This window comes from Chiloscyllium plagiosum, unplaced genomic scaffold, assembly GCF_037043375.1.
Source record: "Chiloscyllium plagiosum isolate Xiang-an unplaced genomic scaffold, Cpla_swu_hap1 HiC_scaffold_25, whole genome shotgun sequence".
NCBI classification, from domain to species: domain Eukaryota; kingdom Metazoa; phylum Chordata; class Chondrichthyes; order Orectolobiformes; family Hemiscylliidae; genus Chiloscyllium; species Chiloscyllium plagiosum.
The window spans coordinates 40,268,431-40,284,508 of record NW_028270163.1 but is presented as its reverse complement, the minus strand read 5'-3'; the positions used below and the strand labels follow the sequence as shown (position 1 = coordinate 40,284,508).

Genomic DNA, 16,078 nt, shown 5'->3' with positions numbered 1-16,078 from the left:
GGCAAACATCCAGGCAAATGGGGAGCCTTCTATAACATTCCTGACATCTGCCTTGTGGATGATGGACAGGCTTTAGGGAATGATGAGGCAAACTATCACAATATTTTTAGCTTCTGAACAGCTCTTATAATCATTACATTTGTGTGTCTAGTCCACTTGACATTCAATGATATTGCCATTGACCAGAAACTCAAAGGGCAGTAGTTATATTCACGACTTGTTAGCCATCCTGAATGTGGGGCACTTCACAGGGCATAGGTTTGTTCCTTACCGGTTTATATATTTCTAGAATCACTTTGTATTATGATGCCTGAACAACAGGGTACTAAATGGTCTGAGTAACAGAAGTTCTGTGTTTTTCTTTAAATATAAAAAAAGTTATAGAACTCCGTGCTAGGTGATTCTGTTCATTCTATCATTTTCACTTCAAAAGAGAATTATCCAAATTGGAAGAAGCCATTTGCTCCACTTAAACAGAAATGACAGGTCCTCACTGTCATCACAACCATGCTATACACTATGTGCATACACCAACGTTCTTATAGATTCACATTTTAATTTTATTTCCTATTCCTAATAGAAGCGCTTAGGAATAGTATTTAACATAGAAGAAAACTATAGCTCTGTTAGAAAAAACACTTTATTATGTAGAGATTCATCAGGGCTTGAAGGAAAGTGCCAGTACCGAAACACTGAACAAAGTTTCAGGCTGGCTTAGAAAAGAAAAATCAGAAGCTCACATCAAGTTGCAGTACAACACAGCTGAAGGATAATCAAACTAGGATTTGCCTTATTTAAAAATGTGCAATTAGCTGCAAAGTAATATTTGTTTAGTTACAGTGTAACTTATACAGTATTGCCTTTCAATTCACAAAAAGCAAACAGAATGTTGCTCTAATCCAGACACACTTTGAAATGAGATGTTGCATCACACAGTCTCAGTCATTTCGGAGTCGGGAGGAAATCACCTTTCTTAAAATCCAAGCCATCAATCAGCTTCTTCATTTCAGCTGCGTTTTTATTGATGAAATCCTTCGTACCTTGGGAGACCTTTTCCAACTTTGCTTTTTTAAGGGCTTCCATATATTTTTCATTATTCTGAAACAGATCAGTACTTTTAGAACAAAACAAACAAGAGAGATACAGCACATGAACAGGCCCTTTGGTTCTCCAAGCCCTAACTAAACTAACAAACAAATCTTCTGCCTTATTTGGTCCATAATCCCTCTCTTTCCTCCCTATTCATGCAGCCATCCAGATGCTTCTTAAATATCACCAACATGTCTGCTTCCACCTACTCTTCCTGCAGTGTGTTCCAGGCTCCTACCACACTTGTGCGAGGGAAATTTTCACGCAATCTCCCTTAAACTATCCACCTCTTATCTTAAACCTGTGGCCCCGTGTAATTGAAACTCCAACCCTGGGAAAAAAAAACCTCTGACTATCCCCCATATCTATGCCTCCCCATTTTGTAGATCTCTATCAAGCTTCTTCGCAGCCACAGTCTTTCCAGTAAAAGCAATCCTAGTCTTTTTAACCTTTATTCATAGCCAATGTCCTCAACATCCTGGTGAACTGCCTCTACACTCTCTGCAAAGCTTCCGTGTCTTTCTGGTAGTGTGGTGACCAAACCTGCACACAATACTCCAAATGAGGACTAACAGGGGTTTTAATATAGCTGCAACATTGTTGCCAACTCTTGTACTCTATGTGCTAAACAATGAAGGCAAGCATTAATCACCTTGGCCACCTGTGTTGCCACTTTAATACGACTGTGGACCTGCACACCCAGATCTGTCTGTATGCTAATGTTCCTAATGGTTTGGTCACTTACAATATAATTCAAACCTAAATTTGATCCTCTAAAATGCATCACCTTACATTTGTTTGGATGATACTCTCTATCTGCCATTTTGAAGCCCAAAGTCACCTTTTGTATCCTTTCACAATCAAGAGCACTATCAGCAACTTCACCAACCTTGGTGTCATCTGCAAACTTACTAATCAAACCACTCATTTTCCTCCAGGTCATTCATACATACTACAAACAGAGGACCCAAAACTGATCCCTGTGGAATACCACTAGTTACTGGTCTCCATTTTGAAAAACACCCTTCCACCACTACCTTATGACCAAGCCAGTTTTGTATCCTTCAAGTCAGGAGAAAGTGAGGACTGCAGATGCTGAAGACCAGAGTTGAAAAATGTGATGCTGGAAAAACACAGCAGGCCAGGCAGCATCCGAGGAGCAGGAAAATCGACATTTCGGGCATAAGCCCTTCTTCAGGAATGAGTCATCCTTCTAGCCAGCCTACCCCAAATCCCATGTGATTTTAGTTTTTGTACCAATCTGCCATGTGAGACTTTATCAAATGCCTTACTCAAGTCCAGAAAAATTACATCCACAGCCCTTCCACCCCCCCCCCCTCATTATCTTTGTCACCTCTTCAAAAACCAAAAAAAAAGCACCAATCAGGTTGGTGAGACATTACCTTCCCTATACAAAAACATGCTACTTGTTACTAACTAGCCCATTTTCCTTCAAATGTCCGTACATCTTGTCCCTTGTCCATCTGCAGTCCTCACTTTCTCCTGACTTGAAGGATACAAAACTGGCTTGGTCATAAGGTAGTGGTGGAAGGGTGTTTTTCAAAATGGAGACCAGTAACTAGTGGTATTCCACAGGGATCAGTTTTGGGTCCTCTGTTTGTAGTATGTATGAATGGCCTGGAGGAAAATGAGTGGTTTGATTAGTAAGTTTGCAGCCAAGAGCCTCACCCCCCAGTCATCAAGCAACTAAAACTTTGCATTGTGCTCAAGTAACAAGTCCAGTTGCTGACCAATTAGCACACTCTTGTGCAGTAGAAATTGCTCCTCTAGAAATTTGGTATTCATGTGATTGTGCCCTTGATGCAAGGGGAAAAGTCCACATGAATTTTAGCAAAGCTCTTACCTTTGGTCTGAAATCTTTTCCATATTCATACATTTTAGTTCCAGGAAACACTGGACCTTCGCAAAACAGCTTTTCCAAATTGGTGGCAACTTCGTGCAACATTTCTTCTTCATAGGCAAATACTGGACCATCATTTCCAGCGAGAATGACAAGCTGAAGCCCTGGTGCCAGGCACGGGTAACTTTCAATCACACCCAGGACCACCATATCCATTCTTTGGGGCAAGTAGAACTCTTGCCAGCTTTTAAGCAGGTCATGCCTTCCCCAATAAATTGTATAATCCAGGCCCCCAATTGTCATTAGGACATTCTTTTGCAATTTCACAGTTTTTCCCTTGTGAAGTTGCACTTTCTCTGTTACCAGTTTTAAATAGTTTCCACCTAAAATGAGAAGTTTAATATTTGTGAAATCTAATACCTTCCTAGTGCAACTATTCAGACTATGATAAAGGCATGCAATTTAGAAATATTTCACATTATGCATTGAGTTCTCCAAAATTAGATAGAGCAGCCATTGAATAACTACAGCTGGTTGGAGGTGAGGAAAAGACCACAGACAGCAGGCCTCACCTGACACTACGTAAAAATGAAGGATGTAAAAGTCCTGAATGAACTACAAAGCCATCATTTTACAAAAAAAAACTGTTGAGACCCCCCAGTAGATTTAAACAGGCAGCAAAACATTAAAGGATCAAGAAAGGACATGAAAGAGCTGCACTATGAATAATGAAGTTCATTCACTGGTTGTAAGAGAGAAACATGACTGAGAAAACCAGCCAAGTATGTTAACTTAAACTAAAGCCCCATTAAAAACAGGGACGTAATCTAAATCATTACTGATGACTCAGATTGCACTGAAACATGAACAAGGGAAAAAAAGAACATGATATGAAAGGATTATTAAAATCTTTAAATTATGTACTTTCACAATTTTCTACTGTTTCAGGGTTAAAATTGCATTAACAATATAGCTTCCTCAAAATACAGTGCCTAAAGACTGAGCTCAGCTTTAAAAATACACCAAGGTATCCTCATGACTGGCTCATCTTGTGGTGCTTGAATTTATAACCTACCAAAGGTAATAGTGTAAATCTTTTTCTACACTATTTCCCACCGCTATCAGCATCGTGAGTGAGCTTCTGCAAGCTGTTGAACATGAAAGATCTATGCGGGTCCTGCAAACTTTCAGTGGGTGGCACGGTGGCTCAGTGGTTAGCACTGCGATCTCACAGCACCAAAGACCTGGGTTCAATTCCTGCCTCAGGCAACGGTCTGTGTGGAGTTTGCACATTCTCCCCGCATCTGCGTGGGTTTCCTCCGGGTGCTCCGGTTAACTCCCACAGTCCAAAAACGTGCAGGTTAGGTGAATTGGCCATGCTAAATTGCCCAAAGAGTTAGGTGAAGGGGTAATGTAGAGGAATGGGTCTGGGTGGGTTGCTCTTCGGAGGGTCGGTGTGGACTTGTTGGGCTGAAGGGCCTGTTTCCACACTAAGTAACCTAATCTAAAAACTTTTAAGACAACCCTACTTTACGTGCACAATCATATAACAGAAGTATTTTACCTGGTTTCAGTCTGCAGAAATCATTACAACATTCGTTATCCACTTCCAGCTCTGTGTCACTTTCAATGTCGTCCACCCTAATAAAGAAAATGCAACTTGATTGAGTTTTGTGAAGAGGTGACAAAAATGACTGAACAACAGAGCAGCAGATATTGTCTATATGGAGCTTAAAAATGTGTTGCTGGAAAAGCGCAGCAGGTCAGGCAGCATCAAAGGAGAAGGAGAATCGACATTTCGGGTATAAGCCCTTCTTCAGGACTGTCTATATGGACTTCAGCAAGCCATTCAATAGGCTTCTGCATGGTGGGCTGGCTACGAAAGTTAGATCACTTGGGATCCAGGTAAAGCTAGCCAATTGGATACCAAATTGGCTTCAAAGGTAGGAGACAGAGTCTGGTTGTAGAGGGTTTTAACTCACACTAGACACCTCTGACCAGCAATGTGCTACAAGGATTAGTGCTGGGTCCAGTGTTTTTGTCATTTATACAAATATTTGTATGTGAATAGAGGTGGTATGATTAGTAAGTTTGCAGAGGACAAAGTAGTTGATTATCTCCAAGTAAAACTGGATCTTGATCAAACAGGTCAGGGAGCCAAAAAGTGGCAGATGGAGTTTAATCTGGATAAATGCATGGTGTTGCATTTTGGTAAGGCAAACCAGGGTAGATCTTGTACACTTAGTGGCAGGGCTCTGAGGAGTGTTTCTGAACAAACAGATATGGGGGTCCAGGTGCAGAGTCTCTTGAAAGTGAAGTTGCAGGTAGACTAGGTGGTAGTTGGCACATGCTCCTTCATTGGTCAGTGCACTGAGTATGAGGTTGAGATGTCACCTTACAGCTCTACAGGGTATTGGTAAGGCCTGGAATACTGTATTCAATTCTGATCTCCCTCCTTGAGGGAAGATGTTAAGCTGGAAAGGGTGCAGAAATTATTTACAAGGACTGTTGCCAGGATCGGAAAGTTTGAGCTATAGGGAGAGGCTGAATAGATTGGGCATTCAACCCTGGAGCAGAGGCCGACGTGTGACCTTATAGAGATCAAGATCTGAGGGTCATGGATCAGGTGAACAGCCAAGGTCTTTTTCCCTAAGGTAGGAGGCCAAAACTATAGGGAATGGGTTTAAGGTGAGAGGGGCAAGATTTGAAAATGGAATCTGAGGGGCAACTTTTTCCACAAAGGGTGGTGTATGGAATGAGTTCCAGAGGTTGAGGAGACAGGTACAATTACAGCATTTAAAAGAAATATGAATGGATACATGAATAGGAAGGGTTTGGAGGGGCTACAGGCCAAATGCTGACAAAAGGGACTAAATCAGTTTTGTACATCTGGTCGACAAGGACAAGTTGGACCAAGGGATGTATTGTCATGCTGTATGACTGACCTACTGCTATATACCCTGGGATTGAGTGGGATCAGAAAGTTAGACAACTAAAGAAAAACAACCACAACCAAACATGGAATGAGCTGCCAGAGAAAGTGGTTGAGGTTGGTACAACTGCAATATTTAAAAGGTATCTGGATGGGTACATGAATAGGAAGGGTTGTGGGGGATATGGGCCAAGTGCTGGCAAATGGGACTAGATTAGGTTGGGATATCCAGTCGGCATGGACGACTTGGACCGAAGGGTCTATTTTTGTGCTTTACGTCTCTATGACTTGATGATGCTCTGTCACCTTGCCAGATACATGCCAGGGTTCAGCTGCAAGAACATAAATCATCCACTCACTGAAAGATTGCAACACAAGTGTTTTTAACAGATAGCCCAGTGGACAAAACATTCCTTTGAGTATTGTTGCACTACATGCCATTTCATTTGAAATTGAAAAAAAAGAGAACATTTACCATTTTGTTGTTTCACACAAATTTACATCAACTGGCCTCACAGCAGTAGCAGTACTCATTTTCAAAGTCACACGAGCTAAGGAAAGTTGCAAGAAAATTCAGAGCAGAGATGTTTACTCAACCCTGCATAGAAAAGAACAGATGAGAATTCACAAGTTTAGTATGGTTCCACATGCAAGGGCATCAAGTACAATTAAGCCAAAAATTAATTTTCCTGATTTTAAGGAAATTAATTGAAACACCAAAAAAAAGAAACAATCCAAAGCAAAGAATGATTACAAGACTGGGATCTTAAAGATGAAGATAAAAGTTCTAAACAAATTGATAATTGGGGCAATTATAATTTAACAAATTGTTTGTTAAGATTTCATGAACTAATTAAACTACTTCACACTATTTCTGCAAATTTTAACCTGGATTTATCAAACTTCACTTGGAATGCTCCATAACAGGCTAATAGGGTCAAATAACTTGACCTTTGATTTCGGTTTGACCCCAATTATGGTACTTGCATGCACTTAGTGCAATCGTTATGCTGGACAATATTCAAGTTACTTCATGACCACATCAGCACAGGTGGTGGTTATTTGGCTCCTCTCAACGCTGTTCCACCAATCAATGGGATCATTGCTGCTCCGACATGCTGTATATGCATTCACTTTCCAATTCCACCACTGATCAAGAATCTCAGCCTTAAACATAGACAAGGACTTAGTCCCCACAACCTTTTGTGGCAAAGAGCTCCAACCCCAAAGAAATTCCTCTGCATCTCAGTCTTAATTTGGCATGCCTTGACTCAGACTACGCTCTCATGGTATTGAAATTCTAAGTAGCTGATATTTTGGATTTAGAAAAGGTAATCTGAAACAGCAAACTGTTTTTCCGTTTCCCTGTTCTGGCAACTCACTTGCAAAAAAATATTAAGTACAAAACAGAAATCTGTGATATCAAAAGATTGGTCAAATTCATCTTACCGAAGGTCTGCATCACTGCTTACATTAAGGAAATTTTGAAAGCAAACTAACTTTCATAAAAACTGATATGTTTTCTAGGCAATTGCTTGTTTCAAGGTCACACCTAAAAGACCACTTATCCTCTTCCCTCGAGAAGGATAAATTGCTCAGAGGAGAGGCTGGAAATGAAAAGACAAAAATAAAGTGTTCCAGCAAAAAAATTCACCTGCCTCATGACCATCCTCAGCCCTGGTCAATGACAGAGTTCCAAAAGCAAACCTCAGAGTAATCCTCAAAAAGAATCCTTTTGATACAGTGATTTCTTTAAAAATCACAAAAACACTTGAATTTATAATTTTATTCATTCTCCTGTTCTTAACTTCTCACTAGTAGTTATTCACAGGCGACGCTATCGTGATATTGTTAAAATTGATTTCAGAATTCTTAAAGTTTCAACAACACTTGAAATGAAAGACACTTTTATGTAGTCTGAGTCATACATTGCTACAAGTGGGGACAATACAGCACCTGGTATTCCTAAACCATCAAATGGTGGTCAACATGAAAAGAAAACTAGACAAATTGGAACAATTTAGATTCACTGAGGTATCATGAGTATCAAAACAAAATGCTACAAGTCAAAAAAAAATCCCATCCCAATAGACATATCTGCTCACATGAATGACAGTTGGAAAAATTTCCTATTTGTCATTCCCATACTTTGCAATCAGATGTTTTCAGCTTCGTACTTATTCAAGTAGTCTTCTTCATGAATAGATTGTAACCCCTCAGCATTTAAGAACTCCAGCAATTTCTGATTTAAATTTATCTCATTTGCTACGCCTCTGATTTGAACCCTAAAACTGCAATCACAAGCATCTTAACACATGAAAGAGGTTCACAGAATGATAATAAAATCCTTGAGGTACCTGAGCAAAGGCCCAGGTTCAATGCCTACATACTCAGGGTGCGTTTAAAAAAGAAAGATCTGAACAGATCCGTTCAAAAATGTAAATCCTTTTACAGAGCACAAGCTCAGCAAATACATCCCAGAATGAGCACAGTTAAATTTGAAACAAATGTAGACCTTGGAATATACAGTTAAGAATGCAACGTAAGTGACAGAAGGAATGGTCAACATAATCCCTTCCATTTCTAATGCCCAAGAATCAATGACAAGTGGTTAATGCTATTTGCCCAAGAAGACAATTCAGTAGGTTAAGGAAAGTTAGTGCAAAATGCTGGGCTTATACTTCAAATTAAAATGTAAAATATTGCAACCATCACCTCAACTAGCTATTAAAAGGGAACAAACATTACCACATCAGCTGACAGTCATCAAGAACATTTTGTGTCACAAATTGCTCTCTTGTACGGGCTGGAAGGGGAAATCAAACCCAGTCATGTGTTGTTCAACAGTGCTTCCTCATTTTATTAGTTACTACAGCCCAAATGAAGTTAAAATTACTCAAATCAATTCACAATTTGTGGTACCAATCCTGAAACAAATGGAGCTTGCACAAAATTTTATTTAACCAACTAATTGTACATTCCATTTTGCAAAAGATGGAAAGTAAATAAAGGTGAAGACCAACTGAATAAAGTCAGCTTCCAGGATCCAATAATCAGACAAGTCTTCCTTTAGTTTGAGATTAGACTGGTGCTGGAAAAGCACGGCAGTTCAGGCAGCATCCGAGGAGTAGTAAAATCGACGTTTCATTAGGCTTTTGCCCGAAACGTCGATTTTCCGGCTCCTTGGATGCTGCCTGACCTGCTGCGCTTTTCCAGCAACACATTTTCAGCTCTGATCTCCAGCATCTGCAGACCTCACTTTCTCCTCCAGGTCAGGCAGCATCCAGGGAACAGGAGAATCGACGTTTCGGGCATAAGCCCTTCTTCAGGAATGCGGAAAGTTTGTCCAGCAGGCTAAGATAAGCTGTGCTTTTCCAGCACCACTCTAATCTAGACTCTGGTTTCCAACATCTGCAGTCCTTGTTTTTACCTTCCTTTAGATTGTATCACCTGTCAAACTGGATCAGTTACATTCTGTAAACTCAGTAAGCTATTGCCCAAGGGTAGTATCTAGACCCACATCTTGCACTCAGAGTGGATCACTCCCCAGGGGGTGGGGAGCAGCGCCATCCCGACCCACACTGTGTGACTCTGAGCAGCTTCTGGGCTGCTGTTTGTCTCCTCGGTTTGAGACCTCACGCTCACGTCTTCCTACTCCGCACACAAAACGAACAAGTGTTTTAAAACAAAATCACCAAAGTGAGAAGTGAAAACGAAATACACTCGAGAAGTACTCCGCAGCAACTAAAAGTTGTTTCGAAAGTACACGATTGTCCCAGAAATTAAGAGAAAATGTTTAAAAGATTTTTTTTTAAATGAATCATACGACCTGAAAGGTAGAGTACACAAATACCACGAGATTCAGATGGAGTTCCCTTGTTTCTCTCAGACACACTCTGTGTGCTTAGCGAATAAACAGCGACTTCCCTCAAATACCAGAACTACCGGAAACAGCCCCACATCATGGGGCTGCCCTAACTCTCTCACTGTAACAACATCTTATATACACCATCTCACACTCCAAATCCTCACATTGTAACACTACCTCATACTCAACACTGCAAATCTACACATTGTATAGCCCTACACATTAACTCATTGCAAATCCTCACAGTGTAACAATCCACATATAGAAACTCACACACTGCAAATCCGCAGTGTAACACCAATTCACACTGCAATTCCTCACATTATACCATCCTATATACACCGACTGACTCCAAATCCTCACATTATAACACCCCATATTCACACTGCGAATCCTCACAAGGTAATGCACCTTGAACACTGCCAGTCTTCGTTCCACCAGCTCACATTCAACCCCCTCACATTACAATCCAACTTACAACCTCGATATTTTCAACTTGTTTGTTATGACGCTGATGCGTGTTTTATTTTCACTTTAAGTTCTGAACTCTGTAAACGAACCGTGGAACTAATTTGCTTAAAATAAAGCAAAGAAGTGCGGATGCTGGAGTTGTGTAGCAAACATTAACAGAAACAACGAAAAACAGAGTTCTGAAGGAGGGTCACTGAACTCGAAACGGTATCTGCTTTCTCCCCACAGGTGCTGCCAAACCAGCTGAGTTTCTCCATCAATTTCTGTTTGTTGAAGGAATGCGCGGATTTTAATGATCGATTATAGGAGGCGCCGACTCCGCGATCACATCAAGAGTGATCTTGTTCACACACATGGGACACATGAAAAGTAGTAACATTAATATGAACTGAGAATGTTGATAACTTTCAGGCAGGCCCAGAGGGAAACGGGGAGAAAACTTTAACCTTTTCCATAAAGTTTCAGTCCAGAGCTGCTGAACTTTCTGAAGGGGTCGCGCAGTTTCGGTTTTGTTACTCCAAGACGATTGAAAGTGGAGCCAACAATGGCACGAGTATTTAATCATTAAATAATAGTGAAGAACAATAATTATGAATATACATACATATGAAATGAATAAAGTGAATGACTGATCTGCATGCGATTCATCATGTGAATATGTCACTGAATATGCGCCCGGTTCAGTTTAACAAGTATGAACTCGATGTGCTGAAAGGTCTCACTACGAATCTATCACGGTCACAATTCTGAATTGCAAACCTTTTATTTTCAGATCGAGTGAATTTTCCGAGTCGGTGTTTATTGCTGTCCCAGCAGTTAACAAGAACACGGGCGAGGTGAAGCCAGTCCCCTCCCATTGTCTCTGTTATTAAATAAAGCCGCCGACACGGCCTTGACTGACTCGCTCAGGCCAGTGCAGAGCTGATGCACAAACTTAACTCGGGCTCTAGGCAAACCTCAAACCGTTCAGGGTTCCAGAGTCGAGTTACCCTTTGGAAGTGCTAATATCAATTTTCAAATAAAATATCTAAAATTTAACGCTTGTCTCTAAACACCCGAAAGGGGAACCGTATTGTCATGTGGTGCCGCCACTCATTTGGGAAGTTACAAACTTCCCAGTGATGTCCTGGTGTCTCCAGAAATTAACTTTTAATCTTCCAGCAGGACTAGAAACAAGATAAAATGGTTTCTTCATTCCCTTGCTCTGTTCCTTTTTAACTTTCTGACGCTATTGGGAACGGGGACAGTCGAGAATCAAGTACTTAACAATTAGTTGTTGATTTCCACTTTGGGTGGGGGAGTAAAGTTGTGCCAGGATAGTTACTGTGGATCCCCAAAGGTTCGAGTGTGGAATGGCATAGATGTGAGGCAATGTGACAAAAGCTAAAACTTATCTAGCCAGAAAATCTTGCTGGTAAAGTGTGGTTCAAAGTCTACTCCAACATTTGAGCAAATGTTTATATTTACTTATTCATTTTGTGGGATATGGGCGTTGCTGGCTGGCCAGCACTTATTGTCCATCCATAGTTGCCCGAGGGAAGGTGGTGGTGGTGAGCTGCCTTCTTGAACTCTGCAATTGTGCACACAGTTTTGTTCTCCTTGCCCTGGTCAGTGCAGGAACAATGCTGACTCACTTTTGATAGATTCCTGGGATGCATTGTCATAGTGGGATTGACCAGGCCTATATTCTTGAAGAAGAGCCACATTAATGCTGTTTCTCTGTCCACAGAAGCTGCCAGAGCTGCTGAGTTTTTCCAACATTTTCTATTTATACTTCAGATTTCCAATATCTGCAATATTTTGCTTTCACAGTATTCCTGAGAGTTTAGCAGAATGGGAGGTGGTCTAATTAAACATGTAAAAGGAGCTTGGGAGGAAAGTTAGAACTAAACACAGCCTCAGAACAGAATGTCCAGCCTCTTAGGACTAAGATGACAAGAAGATCTCTCCTGAGAGGCAAGAAAATCTTTTGGAATCTCTATTCCTGGAGAACTACAGATGTTCAGTTTTTGGGTATACTCAAAAAGAGTTTGATAAATATTTGTATTTTAAAGGTTTCATGGGATTGTAAAGGGTAGTGCAGGAACATGAAGATGAGATAGGGCAGCTATGACTTTATTCAATAGTTGCACAGACTCACATAGCTAAATGGCCAACCACAGCTCCTGTTTGTTGGTAATTATGACCACGTTTAGAGTACTCTGCATAGTTCTGGTTTCCATTTTCTTGTCATGGCCAGAGGGCATGAGGACAAATCCCAAAGAAAACTGTAATCTCATCTATAATTTCCTGTTTAACTTATGCTCTTTTCAAACATGACCAAACTTGCTGGACTCAATAATCACATGATTATATTTCCAGAAGCTTCTGTATCACTTACCTCTTATCCGTCCTCCGTAATTTCCTGAGGATTTGTTTGTGTGGAAGCAGCAGCAGCAAAGTAATTTCTCCATGTTTTGACCCTAACTTTGTTTTCATCTTAAAGTTTATCTTAAAAGGAAAATTGGAATTCAAAAACCAAGGAATGAGGAACACGCTTCACCCAGTAATGGGCAGGAGGTAAAGCAGAAAGGGATAAATCAAACAATACCTTGCTGCTTTGGGCTTAAGAGGGAAAATCTCTGAAATAAATCCCTTACTCTCTCATTTCCTCTTTTGTCCATAACAATATAAAGACACTCAAAATGATACAAAAACGATTTACCAAAAAATTAACAGAACTAAAATACTTTCCTTATCGGGAAAGATGGACAGAATGTAGAGAGGCGATCACTAAGGAATAACTTGATGACAAATCTTCAAACTTATGAAAGGATTTGACAGACGTAGAGAAGTTGGTTCGACTTGTGTGAGGAACCAATGTAAGATAGTTGGTAGTCTAATCAATTATTCAGGCAATTCAGGAGAAATGTGTTTCACTAGAGAGTGATAAGGAAGGGCATTTATATCAGAAGTAGATGAGACAAATGGTATAAATGTATTCAAGGAGAAACTAAATAGACAACAGGAAGAAAAGAATGGGATGGGGTTAAATTAGGAAAGTCAAGTCAAGTATCAATGTTTTCATTGGACAATTGGGCTGAATGGCCTGTTTCAGTCCTCTGCATTCTATGTAGTTCTCTGTAATTATTCGAGTCCCCAAACTGCTTGCAGGCTCAGGCCAGTACTGCTGTGGCCAACCTGCAAAATCCTGACTAACAGGAACAAGCTGTTACATATCTGATCTGTCACATGTCAATTCATTGTGGTTCAAAAATATATTGGCCTGCACTGAAAAGATTACTGAGAAAACAACCCATGTGGCACAATCTCATCCTAATCAACACCATCAGAAAATTTCCCCAACTGCTCATGAAGAGTTTTTGTCATTTAACTTTCTTCCCCATTCTCTGCTTTTGCTCCTTTCCACAGAATATACAAGATGTAGGAAGTTAGGTGATTCTGTTGCTTGGCCTCTGCTGATATTATATAAAGACACTAATTTGGAACATGTGCAGGCCACACAGCCCCTCATTTCAAAAGATCATGACTGATCTGATTACTCCACATTACTGCCTTTCCCCAATAACTCTTCACCTTACCTATCAGGAGTCTATCGACCTCTCCCTGAAATATATTCAAAGACTTTGCTTCCACCAACTTGAGGGTGAGAATTCCAAAAACTCTTGACTTTTGGAAAAAAACACATTCCTCCTCATCTCCATCTTAAAGGGGCAATGCCTTGTTTTGAAAGAGTTCTGCATTCTTCCAAAAAAGGAAGTATCCTTTCAGCATGCAGTCTGTCACGATTCCTCAGGACAGTCTATGTCTCAATCACTGCTCTTATAAACTCCAGCTACTCAGGTTTACCTTATCCAATCTTTCCTTATAAGACAAATGTTGAATAATTAGTTTCTACACAGTATTCTGTGTAAATATTTCTTTTGTTTTACCTGTCTACTTAAATATGATCGACTGATTAAAAAATGCAACTCCAGTCAGCTGAAATTCTGCACTGAGTCCATTTTACTTCTTCTGTGCAACAGTCCACAACTTTTGTACACAGAGTTTTGCAATTTGAAACTCTTTGAATGTGAGAATATGCTGCATTCTTCCTCAGAAAAGCATTAATCATACCTAATGGTATCTCAGTAGCTACTGGAAGGTCTTTGGATAAAAGTTAAGCTTTTCCAGGAACTGAGTTTCTGAGGAAGAGTCATACCAGACTGGACCAGAGTTCGGGGAACACACTTCAGCTTACCCCAGTAAGGGGCAGGAATAAAAAGAGAAAGGAGTGCTGTCAGACCTGTTGAGTTTCCCCAGCATTCTCTGTGTTTGTTTGGGCCAGTCAGCTGCTTGACATGTACAGAAACCTATCAGCCTGCCTTCTTCTCAATCACCCACAAAACATCAGCTCCTTCCCAAACCTGTCCTTCTACATCTTTTCACCACACTATCCAAGGCATCAAACACTTCTTTAAAGTGAAGCATTTCCATGTATTTCTTTCTATTTGGTATCATGTAAGCACTGCTCACAATTGATTCTTGACGAGGGGGGAGATCAAATACATTTTAGATGACTACTTTATGCAACATGAGTCTGGTCCACAATATGACCCTGTGTTTCTGGTGTCCTGCCATTTGAAATCTCCACCTTGTTCTCATGCTAGACCAATCTCTAATTGAAATACTCACAAACTTGATTGAATTTTTTGAAGAAGTAACAAAGAGGGTTGATGAGGGAAGAGCAGTAGACGTGAATCTGTATGGACTTCAGTAAGGCATTCGACAAGGTTCCAATGGGAGACTGATTAGCAAGGTTAGATCTCATGGAATACAGGGAGAACTAGCCATTTGGATACAGAACTGGCTCAAAGGTAGAAGACAGAGGGTGGTGGTGGAGGGTTATTTTTCAGACTGGAGGCTTGTGACCAGTGGAGTGCCACAAGGATCAGTGTTGGGCCCTCTACGTTTTGGCATTTATATAAATGATTTGGATGTGTGCATAAGAGGGTTAGTAAGTTTACAGATGACACCAAAATTGGAGGTGTGATGGACAGTGAAGAAGATTACCTCAGATTACAACAGGATCTTGATCAGATGGGCCAATAGGCTGGGAACTGGCAGATGGAGTTTAATTCAGATAAATGCAAGGTGCTGCAGTTTGGGAAAGCAAATCTTAGCAGGACTTATACACTTAATGGTAAGGTCCTAGGGTGTGTTGCTGAACAAAGAGACCTTGGAGTGCAGGTTCATAGCTTCTTGAAAGTGGAGTCGCAGGTAGATGGGATAGTGAAGAAGGCGTTTGGTATGCTTTCCTTTATTGGTCAAAGTATTGAGTACAGGAGTTGGGAGGTCATGTTGTGGTTGTACAGGTCATTGGTTAGGCCACTGTTGGAATATTGCATGCAATTCTGGTCTCCTTCCAATCGGAATGTTGTTGTGAAACTTGAAAGGGTTCAGAAAAGATTTACAAGGATGTTGCCAGGGTTGGAGAATTTGAGCTATAGGGAGAGACTGAACAGGCTGGTGCTGTTTTCCCTGGAGCGTCGGAGGCTGAGGGGTGACCTTACAGAGGTTTACAAAATTATGAGGGGCATTGGATAGGATAAATAGACAAAGTCTTTTCCCTTTGGTCAGGGAGTCCAGAACTAGAGGGCATAGGTTTAGGGTGAGAGGGGAAAGATGTAAAAGAGACCTAAGGGGCAACCTTTTCACGCAGAGGGTTGTATGGGTATGGAATGAGCTGCCAGAGGAAGTGGTGGAGGCTGGTACAATTGCAACATTTAAAAGGCATCTGGATGGGTATATGAATAGGAAGGGTTTGGAGGGATATGGGCCGGGTGCTGGCAGGTGGGACTAGATTAGGTTGGGTATC

At 40.8% G+C, this 16,078-nt stretch overlaps 1 protein-coding gene across 1 annotated transcript; it reads right to left on the bottom strand.

Annotated features, from left to right (window-relative positions):
• Positions 1-622: 622 nt before the first annotated feature.
• LOC148145322 (uncharacterized) lies at positions 623-9,840 on the bottom strand. The gene is made up of 5 exons (XM_088000637.1): positions 9,712-9,840; positions 6,358-6,480; positions 4,515-4,591; positions 2,954-3,333; positions 623-1,098 (listed from the first exon to the last, which is right to left on the bottom strand). The coding sequence occupies exons 2-5, from the start codon at positions 6,414-6,416 to the stop codon at positions 943-945; spliced, it is 672 nt and encodes a 223-aa protein (XP_087856763.1). The 5' UTR covers positions 6,417-6,480; positions 9,712-9,840; the 3' UTR covers positions 623-942.
• Between the last annotated feature and the right edge of the window lie 6,238 nt (positions 9,841-16,078).